Source organism: Panulirus ornatus, chromosome 44 (assembly GCF_036320965.1).
Source record: "Panulirus ornatus isolate Po-2019 chromosome 44, ASM3632096v1, whole genome shotgun sequence".
Lineage (NCBI taxonomy): Eukaryota > Metazoa > Arthropoda > Malacostraca > Decapoda > Palinuridae > Panulirus > Panulirus ornatus.
In genome coordinates this window covers 10,021,221-10,041,220 of record NC_092267.1, presented here as the reverse complement: position 1 = coordinate 10,041,220, position 20,000 = coordinate 10,021,221, and the positions used below count along the sequence as shown (strand labels likewise).

Genomic DNA, 20,000 nt, shown 5'->3' with positions numbered 1-20,000 from the left:
CACAGCCAGGTTGTGTGGCGGGGCAACATGTCTCGCAAACACTCCACTCCATTCTGCCTGTGGCGTCCGGGTGTGTGTGTGTGTGTGTGTGTGTGTGTGTGTGGGGGGGGGGGGACGAGGAAGGGGTGAGGGTGTCCCACTGGGCGTGGGGGGGGGGGGGACAGACTGGGACTCTAATTCGCTGTTGTTAGATAGACAGGCAATTCATGAGCCGAGACACATGGGCGGTTTGACTCAAGCGGTAATTACCTTGTAGACATGTCGTCGACACTTAGGGATACATATATATATATATATTACCGGCTCCTTTACCCTCTCCCTCACCATGATGGAGGCAGACATATTCATGTTTCAAATAACCTTTTACGTTCGTGTAGCAAGTAGTCATTACATCCAGGGGAGACAAAGGAAACCAAGGGCGTTCTTATGTGACATAGACAAGTCTATCTTGTTCCTATAACTCTAAACCATCTTCTCTACTAATTAAAAGTCGTATCTCATTTATACACAAAAAAATCTAATTAACGAACGACAGATATTAGTAAACTTTGAGGAAACCTCACTAAATTTAATCACAAAGTAAACAAGTGAAAACCGACTTAAAAGAACAATGGAATCTTAATAACAAAACAACAACACAACTATAACAACTTTATACATTCAACAATGAATTTATACTTCCATGACACCAGGTAATAATGATATGCATACCTAATCACTTGGATAAAAACTAGACACATTGGTGGTTCGTGAGGGATGGCGGCCACATCGCCTCCTCTGGCTGGGTTGAACTACTGACCTCTGACCCCAGGCCCAGGCGAACCAGTCCTTAGATTCACAAATGAAAACGGTGTGTGAGCGTAATGACCAGCTCAAGATTGATCACCCGAGAGAGAGAGAGAGAGAGAGAGAGAGAGAGAGAGAGAGAGAGAGAGAGAGAGAGAGAGAGAGAGAGAGTCAGAATCGACAGTCATTCCTGGATGGAGAAAAGAAATTATAAATAAAGTAGAAACAGAGAAAAGGTAAGATTCCTTCAAGAGACAATAAAAACTTTATCCACATATCATCAACCTCTGTTATCTATCATCAACCTCTGTTATCTATCATCAACCTCTGTTATCTATCATCAACCTCTGTTATCTATCATCAACCTCTGTTATCTATCATCAACCTCTGTTATCTATCATCAACCTCTGTTATCTATCATCAACCTCTGTTATCTATCATCAACCTCTGTTATCTATCATCAACCTCTGTTATCTATCATCAACCTCTCTTATCTATCATCCATCGTCAACCTCTGTTATCTATCATCAATTATAAACCTCTATCATCTATCATAAACCTCTGTTATCTATCATCTATCATCAACCTCTGTTATCCATCATCTATCATCAACTTCTCTTATCTATCATCTATCATCAACTTCTCTTATCTATCAATAACTTCTCTTATCTACCATCAACTACTGACCAGTCAACTGGTTCATCTACTTCATCGTACATCTGTCTCCTGTGGGGTCACGTGCCCCACTCTACAACAAACAAAACAAATTAGGAAAATATAAAAGACAACCTTCCATAATACGCCAAGACATGATACGCCAAGACATGATACGCCAAGACATGATACGCCAAGACATGATACGCCAAGACATGATACGCCAAGACATGATACGCCAAGACATAATACGCCAAGACATGATACGCCAAGACATGATACGCCAAGACATGATACGCCAAGACATGATACGCCACGACATGATACGCCAAGACATGATACGCCAAGACATGATACGCCAAGACAGACATGATACGCCACGACATGATACGCCAAGACAGACATGATACGCCACGACATGATACGCCAAGACATGATACGCCAAGACATGATACGCCAAGACATGATACGCCAAGACATGATACGCCAGACATAATACGCCAAGACATGATACGCCAAGCCATAATACGCCAAGACATAATACACCTAGACATGATACGCCACGACATGATACGCCAAGACATGATACGCCAAGACATAATACGCCAAGACAGACATGATACGCCAAGACATGATACGCCAAGACATAATACGCCAAGGCATGATACGCCAAGACATAATACGCCAAGACATGATACGCCAAGACATGATACGCCAAGACATGATACGCCAAGACATGATACGCCAAGGCGTGGCCACTACACAACCAACTGCTTATCATGACACGAACTTCACAATAACTAATATCAAAAACCCACACCTACATATTGACCAAGCCCGGAGCTACCTCACTCGGTCTCCTGACCTACATAAAACCCCTCAGTCCTCCAGCCTGGACACACTCCTCCGTACACACGTGTACACACAAACTTTCTAATGATAGATCTGGAATGTACAATGTGTATCACCAGGAGATCAACACGTTTATTCCGCCACCGCTAAATCACTGAGCTCTGCATCATGCAAGGCCTTGCTTGCCAGACACTGCAGGTTAAACCCTTCCACAGACTTTCCCGGCCAGAGTCCAGAGCGTCCAGACGAGCGTCCAGACTCTGTAGTCCACACAATGACTATATTGATGTCTGTCTTACCGACACGTGAGATGAAACTCTTGCTCCACATCTGGACAAACTCCGACATCAGTGAAGTTCCATCAACATGTACTGTACCAGTTCCTACAAGGCATACTACGGTACATACATCATAACGACCATCCAACACGTACTGTACCTGTCCTGACCGAAGGTACACGACCTGGTACGAGGAGGAAACATGTCTTATACAAGTACGAATCACAATAACAACAGCTTGACCTCTATAACCTCTCTGGGGTCACTCACAGTCCCTCTGGTCAACCCTACATCCCTATTTGGGACCCTTAGGACACTCGTGCGAAACGTCCCAATGAGGGAACATCGTCCGATGGAATCCTACGAAGGATTCATGTCCACAAGTCTTTAGGAAGGACGCGGGTCCTCATGGAAGCTTTCGTCCTAAATGAGTCCTTTATGAGGAATATGTCCTCACAATGAGGAGGGACCCCCCTGTCCCAACAGATCCTTATGAGGCACATATCTACAAGGAGCTTAGAAGACATTCTATGAGGAATGGCAGAAGGAACCCTATGTAGAAGGTCTTCATGAGGTATCCTTCCAGAACTTATGAGGAATACATCCTCACGATGAGGGATCCCCGTCCAACAGGTCGTAATGAGGGATGGGGATGTATACATTAGAACCTCATGACAAAGGATATTAAGAATAGGTCCTCATGATGAGGGATCTCTATCCTACACGTCTTTATGAGGGATCCTCATTAAAGAAACACCTCTCACAAAAATATCTATTCACATATTCAAATCAGACATGAATATTTCAAGTGTTCATCTCAACAGCTTCTGAAGGAGAAAAAAGAACTCTTTATTTACAGATCCGAAATTGCCTTCGTAAATGCATTTTAAACTTACGTAGTCAACATTGCATTCAACCGGTTGATTTACGTAAAAAATGTAAAAAAAAAAAAAAAAAGAGGAGAATGTTAATCACACACGCAAGAATGCTTGCTGGTTCACTAGCAAGTTGTTTGCTTGTTTCATGGTGCTTGCTTACTTATGTGTGTGTGCGTGTGTGTGTGTGTGTGTGTGTGTGTGTGTGTGTATACTCTACTGAGTATGAAATATCATGAATATCTTTACGACGATACAAATGTTTTGAAAGATAAGATTCTCAATCTTTTTACCTGGAGAGATTCATGCATGCAAGCAAGCATACATCAAGCCTGTGTGAGTGGGCATACAGGGAGGCATACACCAGCATGGATGTATGATCATACAGTGAGGCATACACCAGCAGGGATGTATGATCATACAGTGAGGCATACACCAGCAGGGATGTATGATCATACAGTGAGGCATACACCAGCAGGGATGTATGATCATACAGTGAGGCATACACCAGCAGGGATGTATGATCATACAGTGAGGCATACACCAGCAGGGATGTATGATCATACAGTGAGGCATACACCAGCAGGGATGTATGATCATACAGGGAGGCATACACCAGCAGGGATGTATGATCATACAGGCAGTGTATGGCCTTGTGGTATAATCTACTGGTCTGGTCTGGTCTTTGGCCTTGGACTGGCCCTGCCTTTTATACCCTTGTCTGATCTGGTCTTGGGCCTTGGTCTAGTCTGACCTTTGACTTTCGTCTGGTCCGACTTTTGGCCTTGGTCCAGCCCGGCCTCTTACCCTCAGTCTGATCCGACCTTTGACCTTTGAGACTTGGTCTACCCCGCCCACTGACCCTGAGTGTGTCCCGACCCTTGACCTTGGTTTGGCCTCCTCTGTGACCTTGGTCTGGCTCGGCCTTTAATGACCCCTTAACCAACATTGATTTATGCCCATCAGAGGAGCCTCATGTCAATTACCATTTGCACGTAGACACACACACACACACACACACACACACACACACACACATACACACACAGGCCAGGTACAACATGAGGTGAAAGACATGTTGAATCAGTTAAAGATCTTCTTTCTCACATCAACATACAGTATGCATATATGTGGAGAATGACAACGTGTATACCTCCGCTCCTGACGTCTTAAATAGCCTTTGCATAACTCGGCAAATTGTGTTTACAATAAGTATTTTTTCTACGTTCTTTCACCTGAGTAAACTCGTCCCGTCTTGTGAATTTAGAGAGTCTTTCTTTTTCTATTCTTTCTAAACAGATGTGAGTCAGGATGTCTCCAGCGATTGATCGTAATACAGGGAGACATTCTACATCACAGTCTACAACGTTGTGTGACGTCTGTAGGATGGGGGAGAGAGAGAGAGAGAGAGAGAGAGAGAGAGAGAGAGAGAGAGAGAGAGAGACGAGATGGTGGTAAAGAAAAATAGGCAAGAGAATAGGGGAAAAGGGGGAAATAGTGTGATTAGGAAAATTAAGGAAAGAAAAAATATGAGGAACACGAAGGAGAGACAGAGAGAAAAACAGAATGAAGAGGACAACAAAGACAAGAAATGCGACGCGAGAGATGGATGAGGACTAATGACATTAACAGAAGATAAACAGGAGTTGAAAACCGGTAGAAGGGAGGGGAAAAGGGAGACGGGGGGGGGGGGGGTGGAGGGGAAAAGATGGGATGGAAGATGATGGGGTAGAGGAGTCGGGGAGGGGGGAGGGGGCGGCACAGACGCAAGGGGGACATCAAAAGGAGGCTGGGGTAACCATCAGATAACAACACTCCAAGTCCCAGCTGTCCCACTCCCCCAGTAAGCTCCCTTCCCTCCCTCCCTCGTCTCTCCCTCCCTCCCGCCCCACTGAACAATAGCTAAAAAATTCCAGGTAGGAAAACGGATAAAGAAAGAAAGCGGAAAAAAAGAAACAAAATCCTACCTGGAGCTTGAGATAAGAAGGACGAGTCAAACGGAAGGAGACAAGGGTTCTACCTGGGTCCCTGGCCTCAGTGGGTCGAGTTTAATGGAATCTCAAGATTAGAAAAATTTAGGTAATAATCTCTCCTCGTCCAGTTCCTCTTAAGTGGCCTTACCCTCCACGACCACTTCTTAAAATATCAACAAACTTTTGAATAAAAGTCTTCATCTGGGAGGAGACACGGGCCAGAGATGCAATCAGGAGATAAAGAGAGATAACTCACAAACCAAGATCTTCATTTTTAGATGCTGTGTATTGATGGATGGCGACAGGAGAGCAGCTGCTTCGTCTGTTTAACACCTTCAGCACGACGGTACGATCCTTGAGCACTGCGGTACGACCCTTGAGCACGACGGTACTTCCCTTGAGCATGGTAGTACAACCCTTGAGCACTCCGGTACGACTCTTTGATACGATGGTACGACCCTTGGGTATAATAGCCTGGCCTTTGAATTGGGTAGTACCGCCGTGATCAAGGGTCGTACCGTCGTACTCAAGGGTCGTGCCGTCGTGATCAAGGGCCGTATCGTCGTGCTCATGGGCCGTACCGTCGGGCTCATGGGTCGTACCGTCGTGCTCAAGGGTCGTACCGTCGTGCTCAAGGGTCGTACCGTCGTGCTCAAGGGTCGTACCATCGTGCTCAAGGGTCGTACCGTCGTGCTCAAGGGGTCGTACCGTCGTACTCAAGGGTCGTACCGTCGTGTTGAAGGGCAGGCATAACACATTACTGGTCTCGCAAGAGGCCCGCGCTGTGAGAGCAGGCCACACACACACACACACACTCCCCTTTCTTACCTGCATTGGCTACGTTCCGATCTCATCATTAACGATCGTTTTATGCGCCAGGTGCTCGGCTCAGAGCGAGATACACCCAATAAAACGTGTTACAAGACCAATAATTTCCCCATTGTCTCGTGCAGGACACATCTCTGTCGAGAACATGTTTGCGAACGGCTAAATGATGTGGGTTACGAGACACAAAACATACATAAACACACATGTACTTACCCATCAACACAGATGTGATCCCCTTTCTCCTTCTCTGGATTCGTTTCTTTTTTGTCTTTTTCGTTTTCTTTAGTCCTCAAGGTGTTGATCTTTGTTTTCTTCGAGTACAGATGTCTGTACTGCCTGTACTGGTCACCATAGGTCCAGCAGACCCGCCACCACTGTTTGCACATGAGTAAGTTGGACGTGTCGGTTCGAACCGCCTCTACGTTGTTTGGTGATGTCAGGTTTAGAGACATTCTGGTGGCAGAGGTGGGATTCCTGTGCACTGTTGGCAGGATCTTGTAGGACTCACCAAGAGCAGCCTCGTGAAGTTCCTGCTATTGTGAACTTCAAATATTTGTCGAGGCAAAAAAAAAAAAAAATTTTTTTTCACGTCAATTCTTATTTTCAGATTCAGAATTTACAGAATTAAAATATCCTGAGATTCGTTGCTGTTTCTTTGCCTTAAAAACAGCATTACAATTCAACATATAATTTATCCACCTGAACTAAACATACTGATACACTGAACACACTTTCGAAAGATTAGGATCTTTGGTACAAACACATGAGACTGAGGTAGATTGTTTGATACACAGATTTTCTGACGTCTTGGTTCACGTTCACATCTTTCTATAAACTAAATTATTTTCCCTGAAAGAGTAAATGATGATGAGTTCTACAAACATCAACAGATACATCAAAAAACACAACCATTAACAATGGAACTTTATATTATCTCCGTCAGTTTTACTGTAACTCTCAAAAACGTGATTAATCATAATACATGAGTGTTCAGCCAAATCTTTTCTAATAGCTTGTGGAGCAAGATTCACACACACAACAAGTCTGTCTTCACACTTTATCGGGTCGGATCCTGTGAGCGAACACCTTCACCAGCGACTTTTTACACCAACGCCACCGTCAGTGTCAGAGTTGGTGTCAACACTGATCATAAGATAGCTGGACCAGCGGGGGACAAGCGAAGACTCCCCCCCTGTCTGTGTGCCTTCCTCAACACGATACACTTAACACTTATGTTGTGTTCCTCTGATCCAACACTAGGACTGTCAAAGCCATGCCCCTCTCTTTCTTCTGTGTCCTTTATAAATCATGAAGTGTGGTTATCTAAGTTATGTGTCATTTACTATGTTTTTTATAATCACACGGGGCGTTAATTAGATCCAAACTATGTCTAATGAGTGATTAATTCGGTTATAAACAAGACTATGTCCCTCCCAGAACATGACACGGTCTGATTTAATAATTATCACACGACAAACTACGTGGTTATATGTTAACACGGAGGAGTACCACCCACCCATGGATCACGGGAGAAATTTAAACTGATTCAATAATTTCATTAAATCAATTATACGCAGATTCCACTACGTGTGAGATACTCAGTCATTATCTACATGTACTATTATCCATCACGGTATGTAGAGATAGTTCTACATCTCCCTTTGTCTTATAATTTAGGACGAAAACATTAAGAATGTCGAGAAATGAAAATGTTGATAACACCTCCAACTTGTCTGTTTCCCACACCAACTGGCTTTACATATACGTAATATCCACTGTACATTCCCCGTCCCTCTCACCCTGACACAATAACTTTACTGAGGGTGTTGTACAGTTCTTCCCAGCCTGATACAATAACTCTGCCGAGGGTCTGTTCATTAACGAACAAATGATATGAACATTGAAGGCACAAGATGAACAGCACCATTAAGGAGGGTTATCTGTGACACTATGTTCACCATGACGGGGTCATCCCTCTACCACCACCGTGTGTGTGAGAGAGAGAGAGAGAGAGAGAGAGAGAGAGAGAGAGAGAGAGAGAGAGAGAGAGAGAGAGAGAGAGAGAGAGAGAGAGAGAGAGAGAGTAAACACGATGAGAAAGTAAAAGCATTTACGAGGGGGAGACCATTAAGCAGACCTACATACCTACATCCATATTTCATTATCACTAATCTATCACATTAATTCCTCACACCAGACAACCTGTGTGGAGGAGCCGCACCCCCGGCCTCTACCACACAACACACCAGCCACGTCCTCACAACCCTAACAACCTGACTCACATCTCCATGGAGTCTGGCAAGAAGGCAACAGTTCTGTTTACCAAGGCTTCGTGTTAATGGGATTTCTCGACCGTGTGTGTGTGTGTGTGTGTGTGTGTGTGTGTGTGTGTGTGTGTGTGTCCAATTACAGCCTGTAATCAGTAGCCATTTTACCAATTTCATCTTCAACCAACACAAACATGAGATACAAAACGTCTACAACTTTTACAGTTACAACCAAACACAACACATTACCCCTCCCACCCCCTTAATTCATAACACCTAATTACGATCTTGTTATATAATGTGTTACTTGCTAATGCCATCTTATGTTCTATAAACCTTTTATTAATAGAAACTAATGGATATCGACCCATTTACTGAGTAATAGCGTCGGTTAAGGGAAGGAGGGTAGGTTGGGATTGTTAAGATTTTGGCAAGGGTTGTGAAAGCTGAGGAGAGTTGGAACTGTGGTGATCGATAATACCCGAGTGATGATGATCGACACCAAATACATACTCGACATCTACTGAGTCACGGTCATAGACCACTGTGTGCTGGTGATCGACAGCCACTAAGTGATAGTCGACAGCCAATGAATGATGAATAACACCTCATGAGTACTCGAATCTCAATGAGCGATCATCGACAGCTAACCAAGTGAATGATCGACAGCCACTGAATTACAATCGACACCCACTAAGTTCTCGACAATCAAGACATGCTCAAGAGCCACTGAGTGTTCGACACCCACTCAGTGCTTGACAGCTTGCCAGTGTAGCCAACACATTAAAAAAAAGAAAAATAAAAACACACCATTCATCGTTCACCAAATGATGAGTGTGGTGGCCTGGGTGGATGATGATGGTTCAACACGACTCATCATAACTCAAGAACATGGGTTCGTCTTCCCCATGACGGACACGCTGATTGAACCCTCCTCTGCCTCCGACACTCTAAGCAGGGCAATGATAAAGGACGTTCACAAATAACTTATTCCCTCCTGGAACTCGCGCTCTATTGGGGTCTTGACCCCTGGAACTTGCGCTCTATCGGGTCTTGACCCGTTGGCACCAACGTTCCAGTGGGGTCTTAAACCCCCCCCCCCCCCCCTGGAACCCACGCTCCATTAAGGTCTTGATGCAATAACCTCCTGGAATCCACGCTTGAACCAAGAACTCTCTGGAACGATCCAGAGAACCCCTGGAACCAGCCTCCTACTGGGATGTTGACTACCTGGAACCAGCGCTTTACTGGGGTCTTGACCTCCTGGAACTCCCTGGAACCGACGTTCTACTGGAATCTTGACTCCATGGAACAAGTATTCTACTGAGGTCTGGACTTATACACCTCCTGGAACCGCGGCTATATCGTGGTTCTGAACCAAGAATCCTCTGGAACCTGGTCTCTGGACCAACAGAACCCCCCAGAAACTACACGCTATTGGGGTCCTGATCAAGAGCCTCCCTGGAACTCGCGTTCTACCCGAGATCTTGACCTTAGAACCTAACCCTGAAGACGTGAAGACCTTGACTGTCTGTGAAAATGAGCGATGGCAACAATTTCCTTCATGACCCGAAAAGCTCTTCTCTGTCTATCTGCCTCTGTGTCTATCTGTCTCTCTGTCTGTTTGTCCATCCCCGCAGCCGAGTTAATCTGGCGGAAAGACAAATAAAACTGGAATGTTTAATGTATGAGTTCATTTACGTAAATCTCACACTGTGTTTAGTTCTTTTTTACAGCGCTTAGACTCCAGGGTTTTACAAAACAGTTTCTGGTCCATAAATAAAGGACCTGTTTATATGCCATCAATAGCCTCGCGTCCCAGCACAACAAACCTAGCGTGCACTTCGTAAATTAACCTCAGAGACGAGTTTGCTTCTTAGGCGAAGACTCTGGCGTTCACAGGAGAGCTGAGATCCACGCCTGGGCGGCAGTTTGAGGACAGCGCACTACACTAACGCCAACCAACCCCACTCCCTCACTCTCCCTCTCTCTCTCTCTCTCTCTCTCTCTCTCTCTCTCTCTCCCCTTGCCTTACTCTCACAATAACCAACGTATCACGCTTTACTTTTGGGGTTTATGAAGTCGTGATTGACAGTGCCATCCCATGGCTCGGACTGTACCATCTCATGGAACAGATTGTACCAGCCCATGGCAAAGATTGTACTAACCAATAGGATACACTGTACTAACGCATGGGATAGATTGTACCAACTAATGGCATGGATTTTACGAGCCAGCCCACAAGGAACATTATACCAGCCTCCATAAAACGACATACCAACCCTTATTTTCCCCTTATTTAAACCCTAATATTCGTTTAGTGAACGGGGATGTACCAACCTCAGTGGAAGAATGTATTTACCACTGCAGTGCCCCGTGAGATAACTACCCCCTGTGAAGCAATGCACTAACCCCTGTGGAGTGGGACCAGAACTACTGATTACCACTGGAATCATTATACTGCCCACTGTGAAGTAGGATGATTTATCTCCTGTACACATTACTGCCCACTGTGGAGTATTATGATTTACCCCCTGAACACGTTGCTACCCACTGTGGAGTATTATGATTTACCCCCTGAACACGATGCTATCCACTGTGGAGTATAATGATTTACGATTTGAATACTACGCAGGTCTAACTACCTCGTTTGGAGGAACAAATATGAGCCAGTGTGACGAAGTATAATGTGAATATGTGGCGAGTCTTATATTAATAGCTAACCAGTCATCTCATAAAACTTCTGAATCACAGAACAAAGTCTTACGAAACTTCAGCATCACTAAACCAAGTCCTGTAAGGCTTTGGATCATCAGACCAAGTCTTAGGAGACTTCAGGATCATTAAACTTATTAAGCTTCAGTCTGTATCACTAAAAGGATGCTGAAGGAGCCGCACACCATCCTTATACTCCTTCCAGGCCCATGACGGCTGCAGGGGTCCTATGGAGGAGTCCTGTGCGCCAACACTAGCCTCCTCCAACAGGTATTTCCGCTGCCCTTGGAAGGGATCAGGTCCTGATTGTGAAACAGTGAAATGGTCACCGTAAAGTAGGCTGGGGGGCTACTGGGTGATTCACACGACCTTTCCGTTCCAGCCGACACACACACACACACACACACACACACACACACACAGGGAGAGGTTATAGACCTCAAATGTGCCGACATGGGTCAGTGTGGAGCCTTAAGGAGAATAATGTCTGTTAACCATGATTCCCTTCCAGCTCAGTCAACACTTCACACAAGGCTAAAGCTAGCGTATGGAAGGGTAGCAAAGTGGCAGCCAAGAGGTCTGGAAGAGTAAGATTACCGGAAGGTCTGGAAGAGCATGATAACCTCAGGATCTGGAAAAAGAGAATTACCGGAGGGTCAGTAATCATGATGGAGGTCTGAGAAAGAAAGATTGCCGGAGGGTCTGGAAGAACACGATTACTGAAGCATCTGGAAGAGGAGGACTGCTGGAAAGTCTGGAACAGTATGGTTAACGGAGGTTGGAATAGAAAGATTATTTGATGGTCTGGAATAGTAAGATTACTAGAGGGTCTGGAAGAAGAGGATAACTGGAAGGTCTGGAAGAGCAAGATTACTCAAGGGTCTGGAAGAGTAAGATCATTCAAGGTTCCAGTAAGAAGTTGTGCGATTCTTGAGTTCGAGTAACGTCAGTTAAGACCAGCAGAATATCCAGGAGAGATTCGTAAAAGTTCCAGTCACCAAGAACATGAGGGACTCTTGCTGGGTAAGTCCAGAATCCATAAGACGAGGAGAGAACCAGAAAATCCGTCCGGCCACCGGTAAGACGGGCCAAGGAGTGCAGCAGCAGGCCGGGCCTGGATGAGAGGCAGGATCCGTGGCGGGATGAGGCCAGGAACACTGGAGCGAGGGAGGCCATAAACCTGACATCGCCTCCCGCATGTTTATCATCACCCACTACCTGGTGGGGGTCGTCTCCAGTGCGGCCCACGAACACACACACACACACACACACACACACACACACACACACACACACACACACACGCACACGGCCCCACAAACGAAGATGTTTTGAGGAGGAGGACGTACAGCTGCTGAATTGAGATATTAGCAAGTTTGTTGAATCTGGGGAATCGAACACGGGAGAGGGGCCGTTCAACGACAAGGTCACGTGCCAGACTAATGCCTTGGCGAACCTCAGCAAGAAAAACGACACACGTCGTCCTGCTGCGATGCTGGCAGTCTGAACCACAAGAAAAACGACTCCGTTATGTGAGGTGTTCTGGAAGTGCTCGAGAACAATCGTGCAGGACTCTGACGCGTCTGGGTGTCATGTCGTCTTGTTCAACGTCCTCATAATCTCATAAAACATGAGAGTAATGCCAGGTGTCCAGGCACAATACAGCAGCACTACAGACCCTCTGCAAAACCTACATCAGGTACAGGATACACACTACAGGAATACAGAACCTATATGGAACTTGATTCAACGGTGATCGTGTGATGCAGGAGTGAGTGTTGGGGAGACAAAAGAGAAGCAGACAGTGAGACCAGAAGACGTAATGATTTTCCAGGAGAGCCACGTCTTCACCAGGTGGTACCTCGGAAGCCTTCGTACTCGGCAAGCAAGACGCATCCTGCTCCCAGCCCACGATCCTCGCCTAATACTCGCTTCTTAATTAAGAAACATTTGCTTCATAAAGCTTGCCAGTTCTAACCTAACGCTCGGATGACCCGGAGCTCCTAAGAGAGAGAGAGAGACCTTAATTACAACACTGTCATGTACAAAACGTGTTGATAACTTCACCAAGTCTGGGGTTCTTGGGGAGGTTACTGGCCGCCCACCGTCCCGCCCCTGGGGTCCTGGGGCAGCAAATGGCCGCCCCACCTCGTCCCCCGGGGGGCAGGACTCCTCCCATCTCCTGGCAATTTGTGCTGACCTCCACATGCAGAGCAGCTCCTGCCGCAAGAAGCAAAGACTTCCTGGCCAGTAGTGAACCAGCAAGACCACATCGACGCCCACACGACCCGGTCAACAGGTGTTCAACTTGAGCCACCTCCCACCACCTTGCCGCATCGCTAACACCATCAACGTATATCATATTACTACAACGAATGTCAACATTAACATTCAGAGAATTGAAACTATTTTGATATTCTCTCATTAGTCTCACGTCCCACAGCAAGCCATCTCGAGGCCTCGACGGAGATATAAACCTCTCGTGCCTGTAATTTCTCTTTCATTAAGATTATGAGGCTGGACGCCCCCCCCCCCCCCCGACGCACCACTTGACACATGTTCTTAATGAGTCAAAAACAAGAAAGAAAAACAGAGGCTTCGTGATTTAAGAATTTTTCCTTTCGCTTAAAAGAACGGAACATTAGTCACATAAACACGTCCTCAATGGGTCGTCTAGCTCACAACAAGGTCCCTAAATCCACAGTGACGTGCCGGAGTCTATAAAACACCAGACAGACAGGCGAGGTAGGCGATACAGAAGCCCGAATGAGGAACACGGTGAAGGTATATCACGGGGGAACCCATCCAGAGCGATCGCCAAGCTGGGCACGTCGCCCAACTAGCACCCAGCCAGAGCGATCGCCAAGCTGGGCACGTCGCCCAACTTAAGACGAATAGAGAGACGTCTGTATAAATGTTCCGGAGGCGCTGTACCCTGTCCGGGCGACACAGAGGCGAGATGGACTGGCTTCGCCGAGCTGAATTCAAGATAAAGTGCGACAGATGAAGTGGACTTGCCATCCCCTCCTCACCCTCTCCAACACTCATCAACTCCGACGTTGTGAGATATCTTACCTCCCCCATGTAACATGGCAGTATTCAAAATATATATATATGTATATATATACATGTATATATATATATATATACATACATGAGCATATCTGGAATGGAGAGTGAGGCCCACGAGCGCTCAGAACAACAATGAACGACCTCCAGGAGTGGCCAAGCTGGAGCAGTCGTCCTAGCCAGAGCAGGTCGTGCTCTGGGGCCATAATCAGGACCCATCTGTTCTCGAGTTATGAGGTGTGCAGCGGTCATCATCAGCCCGGAGACCCGGTACGCTTTCTGGCATCAAGTGAATTATATAGAGAACAAAAAAAGTAGGGTAATCTGGCTCTGCTCTTATGTCGGCAAATGAACAGGTAAGTTTAATCGCAGACCAAGCTGCAGGAGTAGACTAAGCTGTGGAGAAGGCAAGCTGATCTCAAACCTAGCTGTAGAGAGGACAGGTTGGCCCCCCAGATAGAACAGCGGAGAACAATTTCAGTACGTCACAGTGAGGTAAAGTGTGATCACTGCAACGCAACTCCAGGACCCTACCAGTGCCCACAGCAGGACGACACAACACTGAACCTTCTTACTGTAACTCAAGTCGTTTCCAGGAGGGACAAGAGTCTCTATCCATGGCCCTATAGTATCCAGGAGGGCCACTCCAGCCTACCTATGGCCCAGTCGTGTCCTGGTAGGCCACTCCAGCGTATATCACCAGGGGAATGTGAGGCGTTTCCTAACGCGTTGCGAAAGTCTACCACGTCCACGACGCACGATGACCTTACCACAGCCAACCCTTCCCCCTTCCCTCCCGAACCTCTTCAGCGGCGGTACGACCCTTAAGCACGGCGGTACGACTCCTGGACCTAGGTACGACCCTTAAGCACGGCGGTACGACTCCTAGACCTGCAGGTACCGCCCTTGAGCACGGCGGTACGACTCCTGGCCCCGTAGGTACGACCCTTGAGCACAGCGGTACGACTCCTGGATCCGTAGGTACGACCCTTGAACACGGCGGTGTTACCCTTAGGGATTATGGCCTTTTTTTTTAACTGCCTGTTCAGGCTACGGTAAAAGGCCAGGCCACCATAACCAAGGGTCGTACCGACTAGTTCAAGGGTCGTACCGTCGTTCTCAGGAGTCGTACCTTCTCCCTGCACCCCCAGGACGCGACACACACACACCATACATACTGAGCGCCCGCCCCATACAGTAACTCAGTGTGGGGCTCAACTAAACTGTTTCTCCTCGTATGATCAATCAAACTGCTTGTGGTCACGACCTGCAGGTCTACGTCCTCCACAACATCATAAATGATCAGAGACATTTTACAAGTGTTTATCCTGTGAATTCTTTAATCTTCGTCTGACGGGAGAACCTGTAGCTCATAATTAAAAACCTTACATACATATTTAGCATTAATTAATGTGGATGAGCTCCATGCATCATTTATCCGCCACTAATGATGTGTAGCGGAACTAATGACACAGTCACCAACCATCCTGTCTTGATCGGACGGAATGCTTTTTAATGACCATCTTCTCAAAATACATTTTACATGGAACAAGTTGACCCTTGCTTAGCCACTTACAATATCAGGAACCTTCACAAATTGTGGCAAAAACTGGAAATTCGCGATTTTACGACAATCTAAATAATTCAACAGAAAAATTATACGAAAATAAAGAAGAGGGAGTTTTTAGTTTGCTTTAGTTTCCTATTGTCCAGAATAAAGTTTACAGTTTTAAGTAGCATCTCCAACTGTAGTTTACATATGCGACTGTTCCTATGTTATACTTTTAACGATGATAACTAATGTTCTCACAACTAGAGGTATACACAGAACAGGTGAACATGGAGTGAACACCTAGTATACAGACGAGGTGACCTCTAATTCCAATGACGTATGCAGTGGTACACTCTCTTAAATTAATGATATACGTCTCTAGTATCCACGATATATACCCTGTGGTTTATTTTCCTAACCTAACCACACATTTCGAGACAGGAGGTCATGCTTGGCAGAGACGGAACTCCTGTCTAAACAGAGGATATTGGTGGACTGTCGGCGTCTGGACTGCCTAAAAGCCTTTGACACGGTGCCACACAAGTGGTTGGTAAAATGGCTGGATCGTCAGGTATGAACTTGGGAGAAACTCAGGAACTGGATAGAAAATTAGTTTAGTGAAGAAGCAACACCGATGGTACTACAGTCATCCTCCACGGAAAATTCCCCACAATTTGTCCATCGTGAAAGACAGAGGACTAAGGGAGACTTGATCAAGACTTTGAAGTTGGTAAACCAGACACATAACGCAAACAGTTCTTCCAAAGATGTAATGACAGAACAACCAGAGAACATAACATGAAACTAAAAATATCATTAGTAGAGAATAACTATAGAATTACTATTACTGCATAAGAATGGTAAATACGGAATAAACTGAGTTATGAGAAACTGAACGTGGACAGCAATACAGAAGTTCAAAGAGGTGTAAGAGAATGTTCAAGAGATGAGGCCTCATGAGAGTAGAACTTCCTCCCCGTACAGTACAAAAGAGGAGGTCCCACGAGTGTAGAACTTCCTCCTCGTACAGTACAAATAAGTAATTACACACACACACACACACACACACACACACACACACTGTATACAGAGGGTCATACACCTTGGTGTATTTGCCTGACGAACTCTAGGTCAATATGTTTCTTAGCTTTATAAAATAAAAAAAAATCTCTAATCTACATGACCAAATAATTTAAGTAACAAACTTTGACATCATCACACTCTGGCCACCACCTCCTCCATGATGGCTACCGCCATTTCTTTTTTTTTTTCTTTTTTTGTCGCAGATGCGGGCAGAAAACATCAGAGATTTGCGAAGAACAAAGCAATGAGTCACGATTTGCATATTATCCTTCTTAGTCGTGCACACAGGAGGTCAAGGCTGGCAATCATGGCTACAAGTGATGACAGGGGTTGTCTGCTAGCCACTACCTGCCACTTCCCCTGCCCCAGGAAGTCTTGGCCACTTCCTCTGCCTCAGGGTGATTGCCTACTGCCTTACTGGCAACCAGCCGACACTTCCCCCTGGGGACCGCCTACTGTCCTAACGGCCACCATCTGCCACTTCCCCTGCCTCAGGGGGTTGCCCACTGCCCTACTGACCACTACCTGCCACTTCCACAGGACCAGAGCCGTCCTGGGGCGTTGCCCTCTGAGCAAGCCTCATGCCCAACAGCCCTCCCATGGGAGGGCGTTCACTCGTCTTGGGGCGAGGGTAGGCAAGCAAGCAGACGACCACGAAGACAAACACACACTGCTTTATGCTCCCTAAACCATGATCCTCCCATGACACTTCAAGCACTGTTTGCTTTGCTTGTTTGCTCTTGCTTATCCTGGCCTGCTGAATGTCCCTGGTATGTCGTATACCTCTAGTATGCTTATCCTGTATGCCCCTAGTATGCAGGCATGCCTCTGGTATGCTTAACTTGACCTGTTGTGTATGTCTCATACTCATCTCTCGTATTTCTTTCACACAGTCAACCAGTGGACGATACAGTGAGGGGATTCGAATCCAGATCTCGACCCTCTGCTGCGCTGCTCTCATACATCAGTGGGATTCTCAAGGCTGAACCCAGCCTCCTGGCTGGGTGTCGAATCGTGAACCCGACCCCTTACTGGAACTTCGAAGACTGAGCTCGATTCCCTTGTAGGAATCTGAATCCTAAGTTCGATCCCCCTTGTAGAGTTCTGAATCATAAGCTCGCCCCTTCCCCCACCTCTCACAAGGATTCTGAATCCTTTAACTCGACTCCCCCTCCTCCCTCCCCGTAGGATTTTTCATCCTGAGTTCGACTTCCTAATGGAACAATGAACCCTAAACTCGACCCACTAAGTTGAGATTTCGAATCCCGAACCCGACCCTCTTAACACACGTCTCCAATCGTTTCGAACGCACGCCTCCCCCCGCTCCCTTCCTCTGGACCTGATTCACACTGCCGGGGTTCGTCAGTATGCCAAGCGGTGGCCTCAGCAGCGGTAGGTGCAGTGTAGCAGTCCAGGGTATCGCTCAGGTCATCTGATAGCCAGCCATTCCCGCTTCAAGTGGAGGGAGCCTGCCCCCAGGGGAGACCCCGCTGAAGCACGAGGGAAAACTGTTGATCAACACCGTTAACACCTCCGTCGTCCCCCTCCCACCGTCGCACATGACCTTCGTCGTCCCTCTCCCACCGTCGCACATGACGTACGTCGTCCCCCTCCCACCGTCGCACATGACGTACGTCGTCCCCCTCCCACCGTCGCACATGACCTCCGTCGTCCCCCTCCCACCGTCGCACATGACCTCCGTCGTCCCCCTCCCACCGTCGCACATGACGTACGGCGTCCCCCTCCCACCGTCGCACATGAGCTACGTCGTCCCCCTCCCACCGTCGCACATGAGCTACGTCGTCCCCCTCCAACCGTCGCAGACGAATTTTGCGTTTCCCCCCCCCCCCCCTCAACATCACGGACGACTCTCGTCCCCCGTCGCTGACGAACACTACCAATCCTCCGGTACGTTGTGAACCCCATCTCAACTTGGTGTCAAGTGGAAAGTGGTGAACCCTGTTATATGTACGACATACTGGAAGCCATATATATACACTCACATCTGGGGGGGGGGAAGGTTGGGTATAAGGCACTGAAGGGTGTATATAAGGCCTGATATAAGAGGATGGGAAGTGAATATAAGACGCACCATAAGGTGGTGGGAAGTTTAGGTAAGGCACGGTATAAGGCGGTGGGAAGTGTATATAAGGCGCGGTATAAGGCGTGTGTGGGTGTGTGAGGTGGTGTTTGGTCGGCACCGCAGGCTACTGAACGCAGACAATGGAACCCATGGTCAACAAAGTCTACAATGTGCACGCCTCGCCATCTTACCTTTTCGCTCGACGGCCCGGCGTCTGTGCAATTCGCAACTATGCCGCAGTCAGACGTCCTATGAAGTCCCGAACTATGCCACAAAGAGAGGTCTATGCAACTCTCATCCATGCCACAGTAAGAGGTCTATGCCGCCCCTATCTATGCCACAGCAAGACGCCTGTTTCCCCCTCCCCCACCCCATCTATGTCGCAAGTCTATGGACAAAGATGTGAGATATCAGTGTTGCATCAACCTAACGTCTCTACAGCTCAGATTCTCGTACATTCTTGTGGTAATCTCAACCATCAAGACTTTTCAAACTACATCACGAACATCTACACCAAGATCAACAACGTCAGTGATCCATACATCTCCTACATCAACATCAACAACACCTACATCAACTACAACAACATCAACATCAACAACACCTACATCAACAACATGAACATCGACTACATTAAGTATGTACTGTATAAATCTTTTCATGGATGACGTTAGAGCCATAAAAACACAGGACGTTCACCATCAGAGGACATCCTTCGCTCCACACACAATAAAATCCTCTGCAGGACTCAGGGATCCCCAGGTCCTGCCAGCCGCCCTCTGTCCCTGTTGTCGGTAAGGATCCTTCATCTCCCTCCAGGAGACACCAGGGTCGAGAGACCAAGCACAAGCAAGGAGGCAGCACAAGGCAGAGCCTCCCTGGTGACGCCGCTTGTGGAATCAACCTTCCATGATGCTTATCTTGCACTGCCTGTCACCACCAGTGGGGTCAGGAGGTCCCACTGGGGATATACAGCCCCACACCA

The 20,000-nt window shown here is 46.9% G+C and overlaps 1 protein-coding gene across 6 annotated transcripts in view; it reads right to left on the bottom strand.

Moving 5' to 3' along the window:
• Positions 1-20,000, bottom strand: part of LOC139762727 (uncharacterized) — a 664,138-nt gene that overhangs the window by 202,088 nt on the left and 442,050 nt on the right. For 2 of the 6 annotated variants that reach the window (XM_071687764.1, XM_071687765.1), the window contains exon 2: positions 6,460-7,095. The exons of the other annotated variants lie outside the window; for them this stretch is intronic. In XM_071687764.1, the coding sequence (XP_071543865.1) occupies positions 6,460-6,698 (239 nt within the window). In that variant the 5' untranslated portion in view covers positions 6,699-7,095. The remainder of the gene's footprint in view (positions 1-6,459; positions 7,096-20,000) is intronic. 6 annotated transcript variants of the gene reach the window in all.